At 44.7% G+C, this 27,266-nt stretch overlaps 4 protein-coding genes across 5 annotated transcripts; 2 read left to right on the top strand and 2 right to left on the bottom strand.

Annotated features, from left to right (window-relative positions):
* LOC8060680 lies at nt 348–7,651 on the bottom strand. The gene is made up of 13 exons (XM_002460964.2): nt 6,917–7,651; nt 5,530–5,676; nt 5,220–5,432; nt 5,038–5,127; nt 4,775–4,888; nt 4,215–4,484; nt 3,961–4,117; nt 3,594–3,671; nt 3,026–3,126; nt 2,513–2,683; nt 2,002–2,076; nt 1,061–1,156; nt 348–885 (listed from the first exon to the last, which is right to left on the bottom strand). The coding sequence occupies exons 1-13, from the start codon at nt 7,322–7,324 to the stop codon at nt 550–552; spliced, it is 2,256 nt and encodes a 751-aa protein (XP_002461009.1). The 5' UTR covers nt 7,325–7,651; the 3' UTR covers nt 348–549.
* Nucleotides 13,346–14,491, top strand: LOC8060679. Its single transcript, XM_002463133.2, has one exon. The coding sequence runs from the start codon at nt 13,346–13,348 to the stop codon at nt 14,489–14,491; it is 1,146 nt and encodes a 381-aa protein (XP_002463178.2).
* LOC8060677 (proteasome subunit alpha type-6) lies at nt 17,378–21,935 on the top strand. Of its 2 annotated transcripts, XR_002450179.1 has the most exons (10): nt 17,388–17,577; nt 17,685–17,788; nt 17,904–17,985; nt 18,730–18,826; nt 19,235–19,293; nt 19,435–19,520; nt 19,789–19,884; nt 20,919–20,978; nt 21,078–21,270; nt 21,403–21,935. XR_002450179.1 is itself a non-coding variant. In XM_002463131.2 (9 exons), exons 1-9 carry the CDS (start codon nt 17,469–17,471, stop codon nt 21,207–21,209), a joined length of 825 nt encoding a protein of 274 aa, XP_002463176.2. In that variant the 5' UTR covers nt 17,378–17,468; the 3' UTR covers nt 21,210–21,371. The 2 variants fall into 2 exon arrangements, 1 of the variants encoding a protein (XP_002463176.2); XM_002463131.2 differs by lacking the exon at nt 21,403–21,935 and having other exon boundaries at nt 17,378–17,577; nt 21,078–21,371.
* Nucleotides 21,175–23,199, bottom strand: LOC110432897 (protein STRICTOSIDINE SYNTHASE-LIKE 4-like). Its single transcript, XM_021454024.1, has 6 exons — nt 22,897–23,199; nt 22,575–22,796; nt 22,338–22,405; nt 21,969–22,205; nt 21,766–21,892; nt 21,175–21,663 (listed from the first exon to the last, which is right to left on the bottom strand). The coding sequence occupies exons 1-6, from the start codon at nt 23,035–23,037 to the stop codon at nt 21,352–21,354; spliced, it is 1,107 nt and encodes a 368-aa protein (XP_021309699.1). The 5' UTR covers nt 23,038–23,199; the 3' UTR covers nt 21,175–21,351.

Below are 27,266 nucleotides of genomic sequence, written 5' to 3'. Positions count from 1 at the left end.
CAACTAACAAATCGTTAGTGAATAATATTTTCAGTCATAACTTTTCAACTAAGCGAACAGACTTTTACCGAAGCAACAGATAATATGGCCGCTGTTTGATTGCGTTTGCTATTCATTTTTTCCCTAAAACTGGACCCCAAACAGTGTTTGCTATTCAATTTTTTTTCCTAAAACCTCACGGCGACGCACTAGCGGCGTGGCTAGCCGTGACTGGGAGTTAGTGGCTAGCCGTGACTGGGAGTCAAAACAGCCTGTCAACTCCCAACACTGAACAGCTAGATAAGCTAGATATTCAGAAACAAGTACGCAGCAGCCCTAGTGAGTTGTCATCCCTCTTTCGCATTGCATGTAACACGAGCAAATCAGAACGATTGGACGGAGACAATGTACAACCAAGACCGATCGTCAATCTAAGCTGATATATTTTGTATTTCATCCACGCCCCACAAGCCACAACCTGGCTTCCGCGAACTCTATTATGTACAGTCCAAATCTCCAATCTTCCATAACAATATACAAAACACAACTCCTGGGTTTCCCTATTTCCTACTACGACTCTGACCCTCCACAGCACACCTCTGAACAGCACTCATAGCAGCCAAGGCACGCTAGTGCGGCACAGATCTGTGCCATCAGAATGGCGCACTGGTCATTCATCCTGTTGCATGCCTTGATGCAGCACATGCAGCAGAGGCAGTCAGCGACGCTGCTGCAACAACCCTTTCCCTTATGGAGCATCACAAGTTTTTCTGCCGGATTCCTGTCCCCAAATCCTGTGATGAGATTTTCCCTTGTAGCGTCTTTGTTACCGAATCCCAGTTTCAGGCCGTGCATCAGGATCCGTTGCTCATCTCTGCCTTTCTGTCCTTTTAGTTTTTGCTTGACCTGTTCAAGTACACAAAGCTCAGCAAGAAGTCCCTTCACATCAAACTATTTGTAGTTGCAGCCAACGGACCAACAACAAGAAATAGTTATGAGCTAAATGATCTAAAGTAATTTCATGAAAGCCCCTACACCAAAAGAGAATGAACATCATCGAAGAATAACATGTTGGAATTACCTTTTGTGTTCCGTCTACTTTATCCAGATTTGTTTGAAGTAAGGTCATTTCTGTGTACTCTGATGGAACACCATTTTGTATGCTTAATTTAATCACCTGCAAGATTGAGAAGAATCCCTTTTATTCAAACATGTGAGAGAGAAAACCAAGGTAAAAGTAAACTACTCATTATATTAAAGTCTTTGGCAAATCAGATTGAAGTTGAACAAACTTGTTTATTTATAGTTTCTGTCACAGTAAATAGCATTGCATTTTGAGTTCTTACTTTGCCCTTCAATTGACACAATAACATAACACTGAGATCAGATTTTGGGTCTAGAAGGACAATTGTAAAGCCAAGGAAATCAAGGGTGGTGCAGGCAAACAAAAAGAAAAGGCCATGCTTTGGCCGGTCAAAATTTGTTCCTTTTTTTTTCCAGTGGCTAAGCCAAAAATTGGAATGCCATTTTGGCCACCTGAGTTCACTATGGGCGTGATTGGTTCATTGAGATTCTGAGCCTGGTCTGTCCCAGCCAGCAGGCTCCCCTCCCACCAGGTCCGGTCCATGCAAAAGTTGGACATTCAGTTGCCCCGTTCGTTGGAGACAAACCATACACAAAATGCTGTTTGGATGCACACAAAACTCAACAGGTAACGTACGAAAGAGGCACCAGCTGAGCCAGGCTCGTTGGGCCATTTTGCATCACTTGGACCCGGCCCAGTTGGATAACCAGCCAACCAAACATCCAACTCCTACACTCCACCGGCCAGGCTGAGCCATATCTGTGAAACCAATCACACCCTATAGATTGTCGACCAGAATTTGGCTTGGCTGGCCACCAAAACTTTGGCATACAACCAAACAGCCAAGGAACTTGGCATGGCCAAATTTTTGTTTGGACTGCTAGGGCCATAAACTAAACACACCCTAGTGCAATCATTCGTCTGACCAAATACCGCACCTTTCTCTCCAGTTGTTTGTCTGCAGAAAGCCATGCCTTTGCTGTCATAAGATCAATCTGTTTTGTCACCAATACCTGAAATTCATACAAAAAGATCCTTAATGAATAAATATTTTTTGGGAAAATTACAGATATTTGAGCAAACTATCTCAAAAGCACAGGTTCCAAGAAAACTTTCGCAAAAATAACACACATGGTTTCACAAAAGTTCAAAACTAAATTTCTTAATGATTACATATTCCAGTCAACATAAATAAAACCAGTCCCACCAAGTGGAGCTTTTAAAAATTGAGTTTTAATATAGGTGTGTCCACTGTCCAGAAGAACATGTGATTTTGCGGAAACACTTTCTCAACTCTCAAGAGTGCTTTTGTGATGCATTAGTTGGCTACCCAAACTTTGATTGATCAAGAAGGCTGCATTATCATGTTATATAGTTTTGTCCTAAGTCAAAACTCAAGTAGAGAAGTCACAAGCATAATGTACAAAAAAATTAGCTTCAGCATCTTACTTTGTCAAGAGGTATTTCCTTTAGTTGTTGAACCTTCAGTTCAATTGAGATTTCCTTCATGTCAGCTAAGTAACCTTTAGCTTTAACTGTGTCTGGGAATTTCCCTTGGTATTTTCCAGATACACACAAAGGAGAATTTGCTGAAAGGTCTGGAATGTACTCAGAATCCACCTAAATACGAATAAGAGAACAGCAATTAGACAACCAAAACCGGTACTCTTCCAGCAAAACTTGCAGAATCTTTCTTCTTAATACAATGATATGCAGCTCTCTTGCGTGTTCTAGATAAAATATGCAGAATCTTGATTGGCCACCAACCCGGCCTAAAAACATGTAGTTTCTTTATTGACATAGAAGTTTATGAAGAACTTATCATGGATTATACAGTACAATTTTTAGTCTATACACCTGCATCTCCACAATTAAGCATGCTAAGGTAGTTTTATGAAGTTGTACTGTCACAAGCATTTAAAATAAAATAAGTATAATTACTAATCAATCAAACTAACTCACTTCAAATTCATCGAGATGTGTCATAGCATCAATGGAGATATTTGCCACAATTGTACTTGATGCTCTCCTGAACCACTTAAGTATCCGATTTTCGATTGATGCTGGATAACAGATTCAGTAGAAAAATTGGTTAAAACCATATATTTATATATTTACTAGTCCAATGCATTGCATATAGCAATCATAGTGGTGATTTCTGACAGACTAAATTCCGTTTATTGAACTTTAGATCATAGTGTACACATTAAAATAAAGATCTTGTAACATGTAAAAACTAGAGCAAATGCGAACAGAACAAATGAGAACAAAAAAGCTTGCTAGCTCTGACGACCCAGAATACAAAGCAAGAAGGTTCAATAATTTTTTTTGGACATGTCAAGGAGATTAAGGAAATTGGATAAAATGTATATATAACCACAGCTAGAACTGATTACATCTTATATTTGCAATACATCAACAAGCAATGGAATCATGAGGTCATACCATATCCTTTACTCATTATACATAAACGATAATACGAAAGGTACATGAAGCCAGATCATAATGCAAAGACAAGAACAGCAGGTACCTGTCTCAAGTGCAGCATCGTAATGTCCCTTGCCAATTGAAGCTAACATGCGCAGGAAATAGTGGTTGCAATACGATCCTAACATGTTCGAGTCACAACATCAGAAAAAATAGAAAACATGTGCTATCCAAAACATAATTTGACGAACTACACAAGACAGAGTAAAACATTGTTTGATTCACAATAGCCACAAATCACAGAGTTAACAATCCTATTAAATTACGCACAGTTTTTGTTTGCACAGGAATTAACACTTGTATATAAAAATACTGAGAAGACCATAGGTAAAATAAGGCAGAACTTTAGTTCAAGTCAAGAACTAAGGTACTAACAAAATTGCGTTGATCGGAAGTCACAATAATATTACCTAGTCCGAAAGTAGAAATTCGGGGAGATTTAGACCCTCTGTTGGTGAGCTCAGTTTTTGTAGTTTGGCAGATGTTATGCTCATCATCAACAGAACCATCAGTAATAAGATAAATTTGTGGAAGTGTGTCATGAACACTTGATAGTAATGCCATTGCCTTGCATGAAGAAATGACCAGTATGAATAACAAAACAGGAGAAGTCCGGATTACAAAATAAGAAAAATCCCAACTGAAGTTGTTCAAAATGCCATACCTCACTCAAAGGATGCATAATATCTGTGCCACCCTCAGCAACAAAGTTTGCATTCATCCAATCAGTTGCACTTGCTATTGCTTTGTCATTTACTTGCTCTAAACAGGAAGTGAATGAGTGAAGCTCATCATTAAATGTTATAATGTTGAAGTAATCCCCTTCCACAAGCTCTGAAAGAGCGGTAGAAACTGCACGCTTGACATTCTCAAGAGGCCTTCCTTGCATGCTTCCACTTGCGTCAACAATAAACACAACTGCTTTTCTGAATACCTATTGAAATAGCTCGAATGAGATAAAGAACCATGAAGGCATATTTCTTGAAATACAAAGGGGCAACATGATGATGAACTTCTTCTGAGCCAATGAACCAAAACAGGTACTAAAAGGCTGTAAAGGTACTAAAAGGAGAATAGAGGCGAATGACGATTTAGAAGAGTTTCATTTTAAAATTCCATGCAGCTTAAAAGGAATTTCAGCTTGACATCCCTGACCTTGAAATAGATAACATTCCAAGTGCAGGGATATCAATCAAGATAATGTTGCAAGTAGCAACAACTAACCTTTCTGTTGCCACTTCCAGGTAGAAGAAAAATGCAGAACATATCTCTTTCATCATAGTCACGTAATGTTGCAGGTTGCACAAGCACACCACCAGACAAATCGCCTGAGTAAACCTACACATGTCAACATAAAATTTAAATTAGGCAAAGGACAGAATATTCAGCAAGATTATAAACTATTATCTGCTGAATATCATGATGAGCTAGACTCGCAAGATAGTTCGGCATTGGCCTGTAGGGAACATCAATGCAGAAAAACTCACACTGTATGAAAAGTTGAAATCTTTGCTCGACCAATTCTCAACAATGGCTTCATGATGGAAAAACAATTTATCTCCTTGCCTACTCTTTTCCTGAAATGAAAATAAAAATCCAGAAGATCAAACCTCTGCAGAACTCCTAATGCTCCAAATGCACATCAGGACAGTTAATAAAATTAGATCACCTTCAACGGATGGCTTGTTCCTTGCAGCAAAACCTCTTTACTGAAACCACTGTTCACAGTCAACTGAATTTTTTCCCTCTTCATGAAAACTTTTGGTAATGGGTTGACAAAGTATGGAAAACGGAAAGGTATTTCAACAGAGAAATGCCCACTGTCATAGAGCAACTTCTGAGACCATCGAAATGTAGCATAAATATCTGCTCCTCCCTCGACCTTGATGAATGAGACAAGCAGCAAATCAGCAAAGCATGATAGCACTTCCAAACTCCAATCGTCAAAAACAAGGCACTGGGGATACCAAAGCACATACCTGAGGTATTGTCAAGAAAAACAGATGTGGCTTCAGAAGGCCACCGCTCTCAATTTTTGCATGACTCTCCAAAGTGTCTTCTACTTCGATTACTTGGGTATTATATGATCTTCTTCCGATAGCAACCTCAGCGCCTAGAATTGAACCCTATTAGCCAAACCGTTCTTAGGTTGAGACCAATCCAAATGGAAACTGATGTTTCTTAACAACATAAGTATGCAAGATAGTCAATGCTAGGCTTGATTTTATGGTGATGTCTATCAATAATGGATGAAATCAATGCATATAAACAAATGGTGAGAGGGAAATTCTTTGTTATTTGTACCTATCATGTTATTAAATTGAGCAATTAGAACATCAATCGATAAAAAACATCCACAGCAATCACAACATCAATCAATAAAAAATATCTCTGTTTCACAAGAACCTAGTGTTCAAGCAAGTGCTTGAAATATTTTGTATTTATCTTATCCAAGTCCTTGTCAACCCTGAAAGCAGGCAAGATGACAACCTTGCACGGACCTAATGACATGCAACAGTCATTAAAAGAGAATAAGAACTTGAATATCAAAATTAATTTCTATTTTGCAAAGCATGTATTCCACAGGGTGTTAAGGATTAAGGAACATCACATATACTGTCACTGACAGATGCTGAATCAAAGCCCAAGCAATCCAATGTGATGTGCATCCAAATGGGAACACAAGATGATCCCCAGTGCACAATGAGCAAGATTGCCCATTGCATAACAGGTTGACTGTTATGAAAATCAGGTTACCTCTCCGCGGAACCAACATTTCCCTTCTAGTGTTTCATTTCCCATGGACAAAGCAAAGAATTACTTTTAACTGCTTAAGCAACTACACTGAAAATTACTATTCTGTTATATCTAAAGCATGAATACACCAATCTGTTATATTGGAATACACTCATATTGCTTATCTAAGAATCCATGAACCCAGCCTTAGTGATATCTGTAGTTTACAGAGCAAATCATTGGTCGCAGCCAATAACATAGCAACAAGAAGATCGATCCAAACACATGAAAAAACAGTGGTAAACGAAACAAACCAACCCAACAACACAGGCGACAACTAGGTACAAACGCATCAAGTGAGTCATGTTTGTAAACGAATAGCATTACCTTACAGGTCATATACGCAATAGAAGGCAAAAGTCCATACACCGAAAATCAAATTAATACATGGGCCTTCCTGACCCAATCGCTCTGGTCAAACGGTTTGGTTATACTACAACCGCAATCATTTGAGCCCCCACCAAACTGAATCTTACGAGACAAGTCAACACTCAACGGAATCAGGGGAAAAAACAGAGAATGCGAAATGCCACACCGCGACAACAGAGCACAGAACCCGATCGTGCTCACCTGCTCGACCAAGGGGACGACGAGGCGCACGTCGCACTCGCGGCTTCGCGTGATGCAGTGCAACCACCAGCGCGCGCGCAGGGTGACGTGCGCGGTGTCGACCGCGCAGTCGACGGTCAGGTCGACCTCCTTCATCTGCAGCGGGATGAGCGCGGGCGGGTCGAGGTTGCCGTAGACGTAGGGCTGGTAGCTGGGCACGTCGGGGGTGTCGACGGCGGCCGGGTCGGTGACCACCGCGTAGGCCATCGGCGCCGTGGGGAGCAGCCGCGGGTCGGGACCCGACGCCGCGGCGGCCGACACGGTGCGCTCCATCCCCGCCGGCGGGCGCGGCGGGGGCAGCCCTCCCGGGAGCACGAGCCGCTTAGAGAGCTTGAGCCCGTCCTCCACCGCGCGCGCGAAGTCCTCCATGGCGAGGCGGGGCGGGGCGCGCGCGAACGAATGACGATCCGCTAGGGTTCCGAGGCGGTGAGGGCGAGGGAGAGGGCGATGCCGGGAGGATGGCAGACGGAGAGGACGAGGCGGCGGCTGGCAAGGCAGGCTGGTTTTGATTTGGAAGGCAGGGACCGAGGAGGGAGGAAGACGGAGCGCGCCGCGTCGGGGCGGCGCGGCGTGTTTTTATTTGGTTGGCCGGTGCTGCGTCCGGGTGAAGGAAGGAAGGCGAAAGGGCGAAGGCGATTATTGATGAAACTGCCCCCCGCCGGCCCGCGTCCGAGGAGCGAAATGATGAGCTGGGACGGGGCTGGGAGCTGGGGCGTGGCCGGCTGCGTGGGCGGTGAGAATAAGCGTGAGGACGGAGGCGCCGTGTGCGTGGTGGCGTCGCGTGGACGAGGACGACCCGTGGTGTGGTTGATTGATTCGTCCGTCGTTAATCGTTGGGCGATCCAGTGAGATTGGGTTGGTACAGTGCTGTATGTTAGGATGGAGCTTGGGGTTGGTATCTTTCTTTGGCTCTCACGGTTTTCTTTGGTTTGTTTACACCGTGTCACCATCCACATTGCCTACCCCCGAACGTTTGTAGGATGCTTGCTATTTGTTTAGCATATATAGCTAGCGGATGACAGGCATTGTGTTAGAAAACAGGCGAATGAGTTCTGGTTTTTAGGCAATAAAACAATAGAACGATCTATAATCCTATTTGTTGTTTGTATAATCATCAATTCATAAAAAAACATGTTATAGTATATATTTTTTAGCATAAAACGGCAGGTGCTCTGTCTTTGCATTAAGTAGAGATAAAAAGGAACACGCATAATAGGTTTATATGTTGGTTTTACATTCTCAACTAACAGAAAAGGTAAAAGCTAAAAAGAAGAAACAAATTGCAGTGCAATTGGAGTTTGAATTTTGTCGCTATGTTACATGCTAGCTATTTACATGTTCTAACCTAAGCGTCATGGCATATAGTAGTATAGTGTCTTGTTAAATTAAGCTTGCTACTTGTGTTGGTGTCTACGTTTTGTTGTCGGAAGCTCTCGTGCAGTGTTTTTCTATAGGTTCCACAACGTAAATGATCACCTAGGCGCGGTTTGTGGTTGTCGTTCTTTGGTCTAGTCCAAACATAATAGACTACCATGTCTTAATCTTTGTGGTACTATGAATAGCTCATATCAATCTAAATTGCAGAGGATATACCATGTTATTGATTAGAAAAACAAAATTGGTTTATATAGTATTTTTGTTCTGTACTTATCAAAAGAACACTGCACTTTCTAGCCAAAATTAGATCGTAACACCTCGATAGAAAAAACTTGCAAGACATGGATAATAATGCCTTTTTATAAGGAAATTTAAAATTACCCCTAAACATCGCCATCCATAGCCTAACAGGCAGGGCCATCTTGGCTAAGAAACGCAACGTGGCCATCGCCATCTGGTCGATCTTAGCCTATGTAATCACTCGCTACTAATAGTATATTTCTGTCCCATCAAGACTTGTCTTTCCACCAAACTTTAATTAACTATTCCAGTAGCATTTAGAGACGTGCTCGATCACATAACAGATAACACGCCCGTAACAACAGTGGATTAGCTAGCCCTGCTCACGCGAGCAAGCAGCTGCCGCGCGCGCGGTGGCGCCCGGCACTTTTCCGCGGGCGGTGAGCGGACTTGCGGAACGAGTCGCAGTGTCGCGAACTATCGTCCCTGTTCACGCACCGAAAGTCCTGAAATCTCCGCCGCCCCAAGCCCCAACGGCCAGTTCCACACTGACCCCGCCGCGGCGGCCGGCAGACTCGCCGCCCGCCACGTGTTGCCGTTGGAGTGCTATTCCTCGGAAACCAACGGGCTGGATCCAGGCGCCACCGCGTGGCAGGGAGTCGGGGGACCGACCGTCACGCGGCGTCCAGTCCGGGTCCCCGAGTCCGGCCGGCCTAGCTGCAACGGCTAGTTCCTTTCGGTATGCATGTGACGGCAAAGTACGGCGCACCTGGACCGCTTGCTCTTTCTTGAGGCCGCGGACTGCCTGGGCCTTTCCGCGGTTCTGCCGTTGGACTGGACGGTTCTGTTCTGGGCTTCTAGCCTCTGCATCTTTCTTCGGGAGCAGCAATCATGCTTCGGAGAGTGGACCACCTAACATTGGGTCCTGCTAAAAAAAAAAAAAAAAAAACCTTAACGTTTCTGGCTCGTGCATCGCCTGAATGTAGCCTGTGGCGGATCCAAAAACAGACCAAGAGGGGAGCTAAATAACATAACTAAATTTTTTTTCTCGCTCAATCCAGTACACTAATAGATATATAGCTAAAATTAATAATTCAATATTGATTCAAAGTGCTCAAAAGCAAATATTCATAAAATAAACATAAAAAATATCAAATACATAAAGTCTTTTGTTAAAAATAAAATCTGTTAAAAAAATTTTAAGTCCAAGAGGGGGCTGCAGCCACCCCAGCCCCCCCCCCCCATGTAGCGTACTCCGCCACTGCACGCCACGCCTGAATGTTTGCCGGAGGAACAGCAGCGAGCGTAGGGACACCGGACGCGGGTGATTGTTCGGGTCCACATGCAACTGTCCTGAAAGCTCGCTCGACAGTCGGCAACAATCGTCTCTCTACAGTCTACATCCGTCTAGTCGTCGACCTTTGCCATCCGATTTGTCCACGTGATTCTCTCTTTGTTACGAAAAAAATACTCTGGGTCGTTGTCGACGGTGCGGCCCACGGCGCGCGAGCCATCACGACCCGGCGAGGCGATACGGTAATCCCGAGAGCCGCCCGCGAGGGAGCTCGTGGTGGTCGTAGCCGTGGCGTGCTCGCGTGGACAAGGGATCGCCATGCGCCCATGCGAGGTGACGAAAGCTGGCATCCAATCCACCTGAGGCCTTGTTTAGTTCACCCCAAAAAGCAAAAAGTTTTTAAGATTCTCCGTCACATCAAATCTTGCGGCACATGCATGAAGCATTAAATATAGATGAAAGCAAAAACTAATTACACATTTTAGCTGGAAATCACGAGACGAATCTTTTGATCCTAGTTAGTCTATAATTGGATAATATTTGTCACAAACAAACGAAAATGCTACAGTACCGAAAACTTTTCACTTTTCGGACTAAAAAAGGCCTGAGATCGGAGTATCGGACAGCTGACGCGCGACGGTCACGGCACGGGGACGGGGGCCTCGGATTAGCTTTTTCCGACGTTGCGATCGCGCCATCGTAAATTTTGGAATTTTGGGCCCATCCCCGCCAAATCCGAATGGTTCGCCCATCCTTATTTTCCTCGTGCCCCTTCCTTCGTCGCGATCGAAAATCCAATAATTTTCTGGCGAAAATACCACCGCGAATACGATTGATGGAGAAAGGATGGTACAGTGATGGGCTGCCTAATACCTCTACGTAATGATCACACAGATATTTTATATTTTATTTGCATGTCACTATGATTTAATGAACTGCGCCAAATGGCGCGATCGTATGGAATACTAGTCTTGAGCTATTTTTGAACTGGTGAGGCTCCAAAATAACCAGTGCCGAAAATGAAATATGAGGTGCCCATGCTTTTTTTAAGGAGAAGTCCAATTTATCTGCTTCGTTTGATTTTCCTTCATGATATACAAAACCAGTTTTTTTAATGTCCTCCTTTAACTATAAAAAACCGTTCACTTTTATATTTTAAGTGGGGTTGATGGTGGTTTTGCTCACATTAGAGGAGATAAATCGAACTAAGTTGAAAGTTCAAGAGGTAAATCGGACTAGAAATATTTTATTATATAAAAATATGTAAAAGTTTATGTTTTTCAAAAAAATTGTCTCAATATAATTTTACATGAAAAATAAAATACAATTAAAAATCTTAAAACTTGGTTTAATCTTAGACAAAATCTAGAACTACTTTTACAATTTTCAAGCTAAAAAAAATTCAACTTTGACTAAATATAAAAAAACAATATTATATTAGTATTTAAGATGCATAATTGGTATCATTGATAAATCGTTAAGTATATTTTTATAATAAGTTTATTTAAAGATACAACTATTACTAATATTTTCTGTAAACCTAACTAAATTTATGAAAGTTTGACCAACACGAAACCTTTAGTGACAATTTTTTTGAGGCAGAGAAAGTACGTGTATGTTCTGACGACCATTTTGTTGCATGAGTGCACTATGAGTTATATGGACACGAGCCATTTTATGAAACATTGAATCCTATACACCTGTGGCCCCGCACAGCTCATACTAAGGTCTTTGTTCAGTTCGCAAAAATTTTAAAATTTTGACACTGTAGCATTTTGTTTTTATTTGACAAACAATGTCCAATCATAGAGTAACTAGGCTTAAAAGATTCATCTCACGATTTACAGATGAACTGTGCAATTAGTTTTTGTTTTTATATATATTTAATGCATCATATATATGCAGTAAGATGGAGCGAGAAATCTTGAAAATTTTTGGATCTAAACAAGGCCTAAGACGTTGCCACGAGCCATGCGAGGAAGTGGTCATAACTAACCTTGTTCTAAAGCTTTATCAACCGCCGAACAGTATCAGAAATCATTCTTGGAGCATCTCTAAGAGTTTTTTATAATTTACTCTCTAAACTATTATTTAGAGTCAATGAAGTAGAAGCCGCTTTCTGCATACTCTCCTATAACCTTTCTATATTCATCATTAACTAACAAAAAATTCAGAAATAAAATTTTCTATATTTGGATGTCCAATTAAATAGGCTATTGGAAGATATTTTTTTCAAAAAAAACATATATTCTTATAAATTAGGAAGGATATATATAAAGATTCTATTAGATTTGTTAAGCGATTTCTTGGGGCTTTCTTTCTTTCTGGGCCTTGTTTAGTCCTCAAGGAAAAAATTTCACGACACTATAGCACTTTCGTTTGTTTGTAGTAATTATTGTCCAACCATGGACTAACTAGACTTAAAATATTTGTTTCGTCAATTTCGACCAAACTGTACAATTAGTTTTTATTTTTTGTCTATATCTCATACTTTTATGCATGTGTCTAAAGATTCGATGTGACGGAGAATCTTAAAAAATTTTAGGTTTTTGAGTGAAAGTAAACAAGGCCCTGATTAGACCAGATTACATTTCGTCTACCCATGGAACGATTTCAGCGTTTCGCATAACAGTACAACGATTTCTAGCCAAGGTCATATCATATAGAAGTACTCCCTCCGTTCATAAAATAATTAATTCTTAGAATTCGTATAAGTCAAACTTTTTAATTCTTACTAACTTTATAGAAAACATTCATCTACGACATAAAAAGCACATCTTATGAAAATATATTTTATGATAAATCTAATTATACTAATTTGATACTATAATCTTAGTATTCTTTTCTAACACTTTGTCAAAATTTAAAAAGTTTAACTTAAAACAACTCTAAAAATTGATTCTTTTATGTATAGAGAAAGTATTAATTAGTTTTTAGTCGACGGTGGGGGGAGAGGGTCCCCCACCTGGTTTCATATTGATTTAGTGGCTCAAAAGCCAGATGTCCAAAGTATTAGCTTTTCGTTTCCTCGTGGAGCGATAAGGTTATACTGTAAATCTGTAATTCATTCAGCCCCAGTTATATAAAAACTGTCGTGATTGTGAAAAAAAAGCAAGGAACAAGATTGTGCGAAAGCAGTTGCACTCACACCACCGGACAGTTTTTTAGAGAGAGAGACACACACACCACCGGACTCTGTGAGGTAGGGAGATGCACGTTTTGAAACTAGCCTGGCCAGGCCGTCAGGACTCAGCAGGACTCTACCCGCGCCGCGCATACCCTTCGACTTCCCGGCGCACACGTCGATCCAGGGGAGTCCTCTCCTCTCCTGACGGCAAAATGGGACACGCACGCAAGGAAACCGTTATAAAACAGCTGCCGCCTGCCGCCGAGTACCAGACTATATACCTACCAGGCGCATCTCCACACGACCGGCGGCAGAAACCGGTAAGTAGATGGCGGCGGCGACAACAACGGCAATGGCGGCGCAAGATAAACGAGACTGGTCGTCCCTCCCGAGGGATCTGCTGAGCCTTGTCCTGAAGCGGCTGCCATGGTCGACCCACCCGAGCTTCGGCGCCGCATGCAGGAATTGGCGCTCCGTGGTGGCGCCCTTCTATCCGGCCTGGGTGACCCCGGTTCTTCTCAGCGCCGCAGACGTCGGCTCCACCAACCTACGCTTCTACAGCCCTTATTACCACAAGAACTTCGAGGTCTCCTGCACCCTAGAAGCACCAGGCGCCAAGTTCTGCTGCGCCGCCGGGCGCCACCTGACGCTGTGCCAGCTGTCCAAGGTACTGGAAGCCGACCTCGTCACCGGCGATGTCCACGAGCTGCCGCCGTCCATATACGGATGGTTCCACTTCGTCGTCTACGACGGCGGCGTAGAGCCCGAGAGGATGTTCGGCGTCCACACGATTGGTCATCCCCGGACCGCCCTCACCGTCAAGGACGACGACGGCGAGTGGGACGGCTGGCACTTGGCGCTCGTGCCTGACTCCGGGTTCATGGAAGCGTCGCCCAATACCAACCCGGTCCTCCATGGTGGCTCGCTCTACGTGTTGTTTGATGACGGGAAGCTGGCAGTGTACGACGAGTCCCTGCACTGCGACGACGACGGCTTCTTCAAGATTCTTGACAAGCCGTCCAGCTTCGGGATCCACAAGTGTGACGAGGAGCCGGAGGACAAGTATTTGTTCGAGTCCGACGACGGCGAGCTCATGGCCGTCCTCATCGGCCGCCGTGGGACGCCGGTCCGCATCGTCAAGCTCGACGAGCAAGAGATGGAGTGGCACGAGGTGGACAGCCTCGGCGGGCGCGCGCTCTTCACCGGCACGCTGGACACGTTGATGAGCAAGACTAAAGTCAAGTGGATGCAGAACAAGGTCTTCTTCCCTAGACTCTACCAGTGGCCGGACACTGTCCATGTTGATATTGTTGATCGCCACGGCGAGCTAGCTTTCGTACCGACCTCTACTGGAGCCGGAAGGGACACAAAGCCCGCGAAAGATGGCGCCAACATCTGGTCTCATCAACTAGGGTCAGAAAATTCGACACAGTTCTGGGACACAGAAAAGTTGGATTATAGTATTTGGGTTGATTTTAATATACATAATAAGAAGTAGCTGTGTGTTATTGTAACTGAATATCATTAGGTAGTGTTTGCTACCCATAATGAACTGAGAAGTATTTCTAGATGTTGGTTTCGATTCATGGGATACAAACAAGCCCTAAGAGTTTTTGGAAACAGCACAGAAATTCGACCGTAGTGCTTTGGTTGATCTGAATTTATAAATGATTGAATAAGAAGATTATATCATGATATATATTACCAATTGATTATTACAATATTTGTTTGCTAATGGAGTTGTTCTTTTGGATTCGATGAAAACTACTCGTTATGTGGTTCTATGATAGTGTGTGATAGAGAGTTGTGTTCCTCATGAATGGATGGATAGAATGAATAAATTGCATTTCCATGCGGCTTTATTATATATTAATATAAAATATCCATGCATGAGGAATACAACTAAAGTCTGTAAAGTATATTTTTTGGTGCTCTCGCTGCTCCACCTTCTTTCTTGAACGAAGTACGCAGAGTTAAAACGTCATAGATTTATGTTTTTTTAGCACCCCCTTAAAAAGAAAACATAGAAAAAAAAAACCCGAAGGGATGTGGATAAAACATGTTGTCCAATCACATTGTCCAATTTTAGAAAGAGATTACCGTGTCCAGCCAGGCAATACGGCAACATTTAGCCTGCAATTGGCAGGGCTTTGCACGGGTTCTGTGGAGTTGAACCAAATGGTAAATAATTCTAGTGGAGATGTCTATGTTTACACTAACATGCTGCTCATTGCTCCCTATCCAATTTCACCAACTCACTTTCCATCTCCTCTCCACTCTGGCACTCTGATCCCTCATTAGAATAATAAAACCACTAAGCCACGAACCATTAATTGTACGACGTAAGCATGCAACAAGTTGTACATCTCATTACAACGCATGGACACGTTGACTTTTTTTTTTTTGCAAAAAAAAAAATCTCTCGTGTATCTATCTTCGGGGTGCACACGCAACTATAGAGAGTACAGAGGAGATACGGCGGTTTGGTCGAAATCGTCGAAGCAGGCGGGCATGTGGAACCCCGGTTCATCTGTTCGCAGCCGCAGGCCGCAGCCGTCACGATACGTACGGTCAAGCTGCACGCCGGGCATGTAGGGAGACATATAGATGGCGCGATGATCCAGTTGTGTACGTAGATCGTGCACGAACGTACGCATCGCGGCCGCGACAATTGCAACGAGCTAGGCCTTGTGTGCCCTTCGTCCATGGAGACGACCGCGATGCCGCCGCCGGCAGGGGGCGAGGAAGCGGACGCGTCATCATCGTCTCCACTGGATCTTCGGCACGCTCCGCTGCTCCTGTTCGACGACCACGGCGAGGGCAAGGCGACCGACGGCGACGGGATGTTCCAATTGTACAGCATCCCCAGCAAGCAAGCTGGATCACGCCGCAGGGCTGGGTCCTCATGGCGACCCCTGGCGGCGCCGTGACTTTCCTGTGGGACCCGTTCACCGGCGCAAGGATCAGCCTGCCCCCCGACCGCGAAGGTTTCCTCGGAGGCGACGACGGCCTCAAGAGCAAGAGGTGCCTTCTCTCGTGCAAGGCGCCCGTCGTCCATCATGATCCAAGCCGCTGCCTCGTCCTGGTCGTCGACCTCGCCGACACGGTGCTCTGGTACTGCCGCATTGGGGTCGGGGACGGAGAAGACGCCGACCGCCGGTGGCTGAAGCACGAGTACGGGACGGTCGGCGGCGGCGTGAGGCGCCTTGACTGGAGTCTCACGTCCGTGGGTGACAAGTTTCTCATGGACGTTGTCCGGACAGACGACAAGGTCGTTGTGACGCTGGAGTTCTCGCCGGAACCCCAGTTCACCGTGATCCCCGTGGAGGCCGTGAACAGGGACAGCAAGCCCTGGCCGCCACATAACGGCCATTCCAAATATGCGTGGGTAGAATCACAGGGGTGTCTGTTCCACGTCCGCTTCCGCTATTCAGACTACTCGCTCGGCAATCGTTCCATTGTCGGCGTCGAGGTTTCAAAGCTTGATTTGTCAGCACGGGCCTGGGCCAAAGTAGGGACGCTCGACGGCAGGGCGTTCCTGCTTGTTCATCCCCAGTTTGGAGCGTCCTTGGATCCACGTGAAGCCGGCTCCGGTTTGAAAGGAGACTGTATCTATTACTGCATGCCCGATAACGACGATGCGCTCCATGTTTACGACATGGGACGAGGGACTACATCTTTGCGAAATCCTGGACGACCCTACATTGGGGATCATTGTTCTACCAAGGTCTTGATGCCTACTACTTCGATAAATTAATGTTAGCTAGTGGAGTAGTTATGTATTCTTTTGGCAAATTAAATTCCAGCATCTTTTAGCTAGCTAGATGCATGTTGTCCCATCTTAAACCCTTATTGTTTCGATCTGCGCCACAACTACGACAGGGGATAATTTGTTTATCTAGCGCACACCAAATTCTACCATTCTGCTCTGAACATCGGTTGACTGTATAAACAAGAATCGAGTCTCGCCGTGGACATGCAGTCTATGTAAAGGGATTCAAAAAACAAAATAAGAAAAAGAAAAAACACTGGAATTCTGGATTTTTCAAATTTATTTCATTAAAAATATTCCAAAATTAAGAAAGGGTTTATAGTTCCATCGATGTAGCCGAACGGCGCCTAATTAGTGGTTTGTGACTTTGCTGAACCTGTTGTTATTGAATAAGGTCTCAGGAGGTTTGTTTTTTTTTTAAAAAAAAAGTGGACGTTTTGCTTTAGTTTTAGCCTAGGTCTCGAGGCCCTTTCAACCGCGATACAGCCCAGCATTCCAGCAAGAACTCCAGCAATGGGCCGCTCACCGAAGATAGGCCCACCCACAACATAAGCTGGGCTGCCGCGCGACCTAGAGCCTAAGCAGTCCACTACTCTTCCGTCCCCCGACCAAAACCCACCGTCGTCTCGTCTCCTCATCTCATTCTCAGCACGCCAGGCACGGCCGAGCGAGCGCTCCTCCTCCCAAACCCACGCCGAGACCGATGCCGGTGGCCGAGGTGACCAGCGGCGGGAGTAGGCACCGCGCCCGCGCCGTCTCCGCAGACCGCCTCGTCACCGTCTTCTCCGCCAACGGCCGCCTCTACCAAGTCGGTGAGTGCGCGCGTACGGAAACCGCCCAACCCGAAGCTCCGCGCCGCCCCCCGGCTGCGGTATCTGATGATGGTCCTTTACTCCTCTTATGTGCGTCTCCTTTGCAGATTACGCTTGGAACGCCACGAGGCTTGCGGGCGTCACCTCCGTCGGCGTGCGCGGGGCCGACTCCGTCTGCGTCGTCGGCCAGCGGAAGCCGAGCGCGCCCAAGGTGAGTGCACTGTGCACCTCGCCCCGTGCGCCCGCGGCGGCGATCTGTCCAAGTTTAGTCTCTCGCATTTGCTTGCTGAATTGCTCATGATGCTCTTCCGTTTGCTTGCTTCTAGGACAAGTTGCTGGACATGACCAGCGTTTCGCGCCTGTTCCGGATCACCGAGCGGCTGGGGTTGCTTGCCACGGGGATCGTAGGTGACATCACTAGCGCTTGCTTCTTTTGTTATTTCTGCCCGAACTCTTAGCGGAACGTATGGGCTGCACGCTGTCCGATCCATTCTCCAATTGCTTTAATGCTAATGCGGTTCCAACTTGTTACGGTTTTGGGGGTGATGTCGCTCGGGAGTTACGGTGTAATGCCGTAATACAGCATGCGCCGTGGCGTAGCGTTAGTTTTATTTGTTGCGTGTCATTAGGGCTTTGAAAATTGAAACAAGTATGGTGTATCTTCAAAATCCACCTAGGAACTTTTTTAATTGAGCTCTTTAGGCTTGCATTTTGGTTGATTCGATTTGATAATGTGAAACCTTTGGTTATATGCAGCAAAGGGTCAATTCGACTGACATCTTTAGCGCACACATATAATGCATCACTTCGTAGAAGTTGGTCTAAATTCTAATGATTTGTTTGGTTTTACTAATTGATGTGAGCCATTTCCGCTTTATGTTCATGAGCATCGAATGCATGATTGCTTGCAGCAAGGTGGCTCTACCAATTTATTACTTCTGTTTCTAATCACCATTGCATCGGACCATTGGTTTGGTACCTTGTTGAACATCAGACCATTGCCTTTAACATCTGAAATGGTTTAGAATTTACTGTGTACCGCGGAGAGCAGCAAAGATGGTAACATCAAAACATGACACAATAGTAATGTTTATTTGTATGTTTGTTTTAGAAAGCTGATAATCATAGCTATTTCTTCAATTATCATTACAGGTGAAGGAAGAGCATTGGCTCATGAGGCAAGGAATCAAACTGCAGAATTTCGTTTCCAATGGGGATATGAAATGCCTCCTGATGTTTTGGCACAATGGTAAATATTGACCTCAAGGAAATAGATAATAGATCAGGACTTCACACTGGCAGTGCCTATAATTGCTTGATAGCATGAAAATGATTCTATCAGCAACATTAGTTAAATCTCACTCTTAGTGTCGTATTGGGTGTATGAGAGGACACTGAGATCTCCAATCGAAAGTATTTATCATGATTTATGCATATATGTTTTGTCTATCTGTTGATCCTGCACATTAAGTTGAATGAAAGAAATTAAGTGGGGCCTGTGAATTTCAAACATTGTACAGTACATGGAGTCAGGGTATTTTCTTTCATTATTTATAATTTATATATAAATACTATTTTTTCAATAACCTGGCATACTTCTATATTTAAACTGGGATGCTCTGCATGTAACCAATTACATGTGCTTGTTTCTTCACAGGATTGCAGACAGAGCACAGATCTGGACCCAGTATGGTTCCAGGAGACCTTCTGGAGTTGGTTAGTGCAATCAGACTTACATATTTGGGGGTGGTGTTCCTTCCCCACAACAAAATTGGAGTGGTGGAACCTGTGGCCATGTTTTACTACTATCTGTTATATATCTTAATGCTTAGACCGTCCTTGTACTATCCCATGCAGTTGCTATGATTTTGGGCATTGATGATGAGAAAGAAACTCCACAGCTCTATACAAGTGATCCTGCTGGGTATTTCTTCGGTCACAAGGTATTTATTATTCAAGGAAATTTGTGCTCCTCACTGACTTCGTTGATTCATCCAAATCATAATGCAAGCTAACGGCTTATCTGTTGGATGATTTTCACATCTACAGATAACACTATTTATAAATTATGTAGAAACTTCTTTGGTCATAACCTAGATAAACATTCTCGATGGATAAACAAATAATCAAATATCATCCCATTCTACATGCATCAGTTTGGAATACACTCTATATCAAAAAGGTGTGACTTGTTCCATGCCTTCTTCTCAGGCAGCAAGTGCTGGCCAAAGAGACAGGGAGGCTGTCAACTTTCTTGAGAAGAGAATGAAGAACAATCCTTCACTATCATTTCAGGAAACCGTTCAGGTGCGCTCTTGTGTTTTTATTTAGAGAGATTTACTTGTATGGCCCTCAAAAAAATGCCTCTTCCTTGTATGGCCTCTTTTTTTTGAACTTCCTTCTATGACCCTCAAACGAACTTTCATTCCTTCCGTGGCCTTCCGTCCGTTTTCAGCACTTAACGGTGTTAAGTTGGGGGTAAAAAGACCATAATGCCCCTGGTGTCAATTTTTTTTTGCAAAGTTTTGTTTGTTTCTTGTATATTTTGAGTAATAGTAAACAAATAAATTGACAATTTAGACATTATAACAGTACATATTTGGATCACAATAAATATTTGGACAGCATCACAGTACAATACACTATGTGCTCAAATTTCATTTATACAACAAACAAACCAAACTTTATGAAAAAAAAAAATCATGCCAGGGGTATTATGGTCTTTTTATCCTCCATTTAACACCGTTAAACGCTGAAAACGGACGGAAGATCATAGAAGGAATGAAAATTCGTTTGAGGGCCATAGAAGGAAGTTCAAAAAAAAAGAGGTCATACGAGGAAGAGGCATTTTTTTGAGGGCTACACAAGTAAATCTCTCTTTTATTTAAGATCAAACTCAATGAAGGTATGCAAGACCTCCTGTGGATGAATAGAGACAGGAATCATGTGATTTACTGGGCACGATCGTCTTCCTGATGTCTATTTAAAGCAGCTTGAGCACAACCTTTTTATTTGAGATGTTTCCTTACATGTTTTTAATATTATATGGATTCTTATCGATACAGGAGGGTGTTAGCTATTCCATAAAACTGTACTTAGAGACTTTATTATCGACTTTGTTATTTTTCTTCTAACACTTGCTTTGGAAGCTTGATTATAGTGCAATGGATTGTGACTTGGAATCTAGTTTGCATATTAATTTGTGAAAGCATGTTGGACTTGATACTATTAATGCATCTGTCTTTGAGCTGATTTGATATTTATTCTGATAGCCCATTGATCAGTTTCCTGACTTGGTGATTCAGTCCAATTTTAATTTATTCTTCTCCTCTCATTTCCAGATGGCAATATCAGCGTTACAGTTTGCCCTGAAGGAAGACCTCAAAGCCACAGAAATCGAGGTACTTATCATTTTTAACTTCTGTTGATATGCTGTCATATTCGTCCATCATCATGCTCTGAACAATGCAAGCATATATAACAAGTAACCACTGTTCCAGGTTGGGGTTGTCAGGACGAATGATCCAACTTTCAGAGTGCTGACAGAAGCTGAAATCGATGAGCACCTGAAAGCCATCAACCCAGGCAAAGCAGAGCTGAAGGACAAACAAAGCAGCTTGCTCAGCTACTAGTCTTCTGAATCTTCTAAGGCCTACCAAATCTTAATCTGGAGCCGATTACTGTACATCAGAGGTATGACAACGCTTAAAGAGTCAAGTGTGTCTAAACCGAAATGTTCCCCAGTTTATTCTGGCATAAACTGACATGGAGAACTCAAACGTCTAAAGAAGATACTGCTCCCTGCTCATGTGTCACCTGCACCAGAGACAATTTCCCGACGAAGTTGGTCGCGAGGCTTCCGAGGAAGATGTCCCCGTTGAACTCCGTAACCGATGTGACGGAGTTGATCACCTTCCCTTCGGAGTCGTCAAGCACGCGGAGGATGTTGCCATCCTCCGACACCTGAGCCACCATGGCACCCTTGATCGTTGCCTTGCTCCACTTGAGGAGCACGGGGAACGAGGCCACCACTCTCTTCGTGAAGGTCCAGCGCGTGATGAAATCCAGCCATGGCGAACTGATCAGCTGCATTTTGGACACCAGAAACTCAAAACTGTCAGGTGATGCTGTTGGTAAGTTAGGCATGGATGATGCGAGGAGGCGGGAGCCAGTGGCTGGAAGGCTGACGTGGAGGGCAATCCAGAAATGACCGTCTGACCCGAGACGAATGTTATCTGGAGCTCCCGGGAGGTCGACGAACGTCTCTGCCTTGCCGGCTTTCTCCCCTTTCAGCCACACTTTCAGGCACCTGAACCTGCATGTTTTTTTCTCCACATCTGATTGGTTCTCCATATGTACTGTATGGTCCGAGCTAGTGAAGGTTCAGTTACCTCCACGTCTCGCAGACGACCACAAATGTCTCGTCCCTCGACAGGGCGACGCCGTTGGCGCAACTGAGGCGGTCGAGCACAACGGACGTCTCGCCGTTGCGCGGGTCGTACCGGAGGAGTCGGCCGGTGACGCGGGACTCCAAGAAGTCGTAGAACCACCTGTCGAAGCCGAACCTGGTGCTGGCGTCGCTGAAGTACACCGTGCCGTCGGAGGCCTCGATCGCCGCGTCCGCGAACCTGGTGTTGGCCGGCGGGCGGCGCGGGCGCGAGAGAACGGTCACGCGCATGGCGAGGGGAAAATAAATCAGGGGTGGCTTAACAGTTACGGAGTGGCACCGCACGATCCGAAATTTGGGAACTGATGCGAACCTGATCGTGGTGCCCTCGACCTCCGACGCAAGAAGGGTCACTCCTTCCTCCCCGACTCTCAAAAGTCCCTGCTCAATCAATTACATATACAGTAGTAATAAACAAATGTTGGCATTTTTTAATCGGTCTTCCCTTCCGTACATGTTTCAAGCTGCTGTGGTGCTATTCATCGTGACAAGTGTAAGTTTTCGGCATCGCAGACGAGCATGGTGCCGTCGGCGGAGGTAGGTACCCTACCTTGTCGGCATCGCAGACGAGCATGGTGCCGTCGGCGGACGGCGCGACCCCGAGCAGCCCCGTGCCGCCGACGAAGCGCCACCGCTCCCAGGAGCCGTTGTTCGGGTGCATCCGCTGCAGCCAGCCGTCCCTGGTGGCCGTGTACAGCACCCCGCCCGCCGCCGCGTCAAAGTACACGTCCTCCGGCGCGTCCAGCGCCCCTTCCCCCAGCTTCTCAAGCCTCTGCAGCACGGCGCGCGTCAGCGTCACGAACGCGCACGAAACGCGGCAACAACAGTTGACGGGCAGCAAGGATTTCTCGCCGGACGATTAATTCGTTAACCTGGAGGAGGTTGTTGGGGGGCGGAGTGGGCGGCCGCGGAGTCGACGGCACCGGCTGCACGGGGCAGTTGAGCGCGACGTGGGCCGCGAGCGACGCCACCGCGGCTACCACGCCGGCGGCGGCCAAGAGGCCAGGCGCCATGGTCACCACGACACCACCTCCTCACCAATAGACGAGTTAGTTCCAAAGAAGCAGCTCGCAGTTGATAGTTGATACCACCTCAAAGCCTGGAGTTTTCTAAAAAAAAAAAGAAACGACGCCCTGCACTATTACGTACTGGAGTATATCTTGGCCCTCGTACAGCCATGAATTAATTCATGTTGTGCGGCCATGTGTGCACGGCGGGGATAGTTTCCCACCCAATCTTTTTTTTTTCTCGTACGAGCGGTGAGTTTTCAAAAATTCATGACTGCTTGCGATGACGTGTGGCGGCTTCAGCCAGAAGGCAAAAAACGAAACTATCATGGCTTTGGGGTTGATATAGTATTAGGCCTTGTTCGGTTCTCAATTTTTTTTAAAGATTTTTCGTCATATCAAATATTTAAACGCATATATAAAATATTAAATATAAATAAAAAATATAACTAATTGTATAGTTATCTGTAATTTATAAAATAAATCTTTTAAGTCTAGTTAGTCGATAGTACCGCAAGTTGAGTTAATGCTTGAAGTGTGAACCTTTGATGCTTGGTTTGGTTTGTTATTATGCTTATGATTGATTTGGATCTTTGTAACGAGTGCAATGATCTTGTGGGTTTTCTCCACGATATCATTTAGTTTATAGGCCTAAGGCATAAGGAGTAGTGAAATAAGTAGTTGGGTTTGGTTATATCCTGTTTCTATCCTTTGCTGTTTTCTGAAGCAGACTGCAATAATTCTGGTGTATCTCAAGTTCTGATCATGCAACGTCTATCAAATTTTTCTGGGAACAACTAGACTTCAAGATATTTCTCTGACCGCAAGGATCACCCTCATATCTATTATGGTTTGGAAGTTACAAAAATCACAAGATGATACATATGTGCTGTCAGGAATCTGGATCAGTTCGGTTGCCTACTGTTCTAGACAAATATAACTATAGAATTTGGAAAAGTGTTCTATAGAAGAGTTGTAGACAATTTTCTAAGCTTTCCAACGGTATAAGCTACAACTTATTTGGATAAGTAGAACCTGAGATATGACAGATGCAATTGGATGTTTCTGTTCTATTTCAAAGTCTGGACAGTCCTAGTATTTCCTAATTTCAGCCAAATTAACTTCATAATCTGGGAAAAAGTTGTATACAAAAGTTTCAGAGGATTTCATAAGCTTTTCAACATTGTAAGGATCGTCATTATATGGTTTCTATGGCTCATGATATGACTGTTTCAAGATGCTGTGTCTGTGTTGTCAGACTTCCTGGACAGATTTTATGTTGGATTATCAAACCTTATTTTAACGCCCGAATATGGGTAAGTGATCAACAAGAAAGTTGTGGAGAATTTGATAAGCTTTCCAGCAGTGTAGACCATAACTCTATCAGGTTGACGGAACATTAGTTGTAGCTGGTTTACTAAGTTGCTGTTTTTCATCTTGCGAGGAATTTCTGATTTCTTGTTCTTGTCTATGTATATGAGTTCTCTTGGATATAAGAAGCTCTTTTATGGTAGTTAACCTACTCATAAGAATGTTCAAGCCATCCTTGGTATCCCCTAGCTGATCTCATCTTAAGGGGGGTAGCCAAGCTATAGAAGTTGCAAGACAAAGGTTTTATGTGTTCAAGTATTTTATTTGGAAGATCTGTTATTCCTTTGGTGGACAACTCCCTGTCAACCACAAATATCTTTGCTCAAGAGTGGTTACTCTTTGCACCAATGAGTTCAGGTATTCGTCAAGATTGGTCTCCACATTGAGCTATTATCAAATGGAGGTTCAACTTCCAACATGCCCAAGACAAGATGACATTAATGATATTGGAAAGAGATATCGAACATCTACGGATGATTCTTCAGAGAGTTATGAAACCTTATTATTTCACCATGCATGGCTAGTAAGTTTTGAGTGAACTAAGTTCTCTAAATTGAATATGTTGTCTCTAGTGGTGGGATTATGGAGAAGTATATGTCGATGCCAAAGCTCTTATCATAAAGAGTGTGCTAGGAAAAGTTTGGACAACACCTAGATTTGAGGATTTGTGTGCGGAGGTTGAGTGATATTACTAACACTACAAATTTGGAAATTAATAGGGCTCACTTTGGAAGAAGGAGAAGGATGATTGTGAAATGGGACGATGAAAGTAATAAGGAGAAAGTTGAGTATATCATGGTTGGAAATGCATCAGGTTTTAAATGGATGGGCAAGGAACATATACCCCAGATAAGCTATGAGTAAAAAAAAAACCTTATCTATACGAATTACATTGCTGAACTCTTGGGAACCATTGATGGAGATGTTCGGAGTGACAAAGGCCATAGAATGGTTACTAAGAAAGAGCTACTCAAGGAAGTGAACAAGGTTCAAAAGCGGAGTATCTACATCTCTTTGATCACCATCTTCCAAATCTCGAGGACGAGATTCATCTTAAGGGGGGTAGATTTGTAACACCCTAAAAATTGTTTTGTGGGAAATAGAGCTAAAATGATTTAATTATGAATTTTTGTGCTCATGAAACATAGGAAAATAATATTTTTCATTAAACTAAAATTCATCATAGGACGTAGAAAACATGCTTGAGCATGCATGCCTTTGCATTCTATTTATTGTGATGAGTGTATTTGAACTCAAAATTTTAAAATAATTCAAAATGTTTTGACATGATGTGAAAATAGCTTTGGAATAATAAGAAAACAAAAGAAAAGAAAAGGAAGAAGAAAAAAAAACAAAGGAGGAAACCCTAGCCGGCCCAACACCCCTCCCTTTCCTTTTCCCCTTGCGCGCGGCCCAGGAAACCCCCGAGGCCCAGCGCGCACAGCCAGTGGACAGGCCGCAGCGCGCCCCTTCTCTCTTCTCTTCCTTGGTCGCTGACAGCACGGGCCCACACGTCAGCGCCCTTTCCTTCTTCCTCCCTGCCGTGCTCGAGCAGGAAACGTTTCCTCGCCGAATCGGATCCGCGGATCCCGCGATTTCCTTGCCAAGCGCGCAAACCGACCACTATAAAGCTTCTAGCATCGCTCCCTCGTCATGTTTTCGCATCTAGGTCGCCAAAACCGAGTCCCCGTGCCTTGTTTCGCGAGTTCTGGATCTCGCCGGGAGCCCTTTTCGCCGCCGCGCGTGGACACGCCCCTCTGCTAGCTCTCTGTGGGGGTATAAACCCCTATACCCTTACGGCTAGACTTCAGCCAGGAAGCTCGGCTCACTACGAGACGAGTTCAAGGCTTGATCCGACAGCTCGGAGTTTCGGGCAAGGAAACAAGACGTGGAGATCAAGCAGGATTCTAGTCGGTTAGAATAGGAATTGATATCGAATTATCTATGACAATTGTAACCGACTAGGATTAGTTTCCAGATCTGTAACCCTGCCCTCCAGACTATATAAGGAGGGGCAAGGGACCCCCCTAGGACATCATATTCTCTCAGCACAAATCAATACAACCAGACGCAGGACGTAGGTATTACGCCAACTCGGCGGCCGAACCTGGATAAAAAGCTTGTCCGTGTCTTGCGTCACCATCGAGTTCGTAGTTTGCGCACCGTCTACCGATAAACTACTACCGTGGGTATACCCCAAGGTAGACTGCCGACTAGCTTTCGTCGACAGTGGCGCGCCAGGTAGGGGGTGTGCGTGCAACTTTTCCGGCGAACAAGATGGTCACGATCCCAGCTTCCGCGACCGTGCCCGAAGGCCTCACGTTCACCGTCGGCCAGATCACGTGGACGACGTGCAGCGGCGGCTTCGCGACCACGGTTCCGAAAGAGATCCAGAACCAATCTGAGATCACGCCGTCTCCGACCACACGCATGACGGCACCAAGCTCCCGACCACCGTTCCCGCTCTACAAGGGAAAGGAGATCGACTGCTCGGACCTCCTCCAAGCGCTCGATCGCGCTGACTCCAAGCTACTCGAAGTCTCCCAACTAATAGATGGAGTTCTGCGCCGGCCCGACCAAGCTGCTCGAGCGGATTTTTCGAAATCCCGCCGGCCAACTCGTGTCGCCACACACGAACGGCTGGGAACGTCCCTGACGATAACCTCAACCTCCTCAGGACGATCCGTCGAGCTCAAAAAGGAAGACTATCCTTGCGGCCTGAACAACTCGGCCTCTGTTTACTCACAGCATGTCCAATCCGTCTTCAGCAAAGTGGGCTGGTCGCCGACAAGGAACAATCGTCACCATGTCAACATGGTGACAATCCGAGAACTACGGGACGGCCAGGTTTCCAGCACCAACTC

Source organism: Sorghum bicolor, chromosome 2 (genome assembly GCF_000003195.3).
Source record: "Sorghum bicolor cultivar BTx623 chromosome 2, Sorghum_bicolor_NCBIv3, whole genome shotgun sequence".
NCBI lineage: Eukaryota > Viridiplantae > Streptophyta > Magnoliopsida > Poales > Poaceae > Sorghum > Sorghum bicolor.
This window is presented reverse-complemented; position numbering and strand designations above follow the sequence as displayed.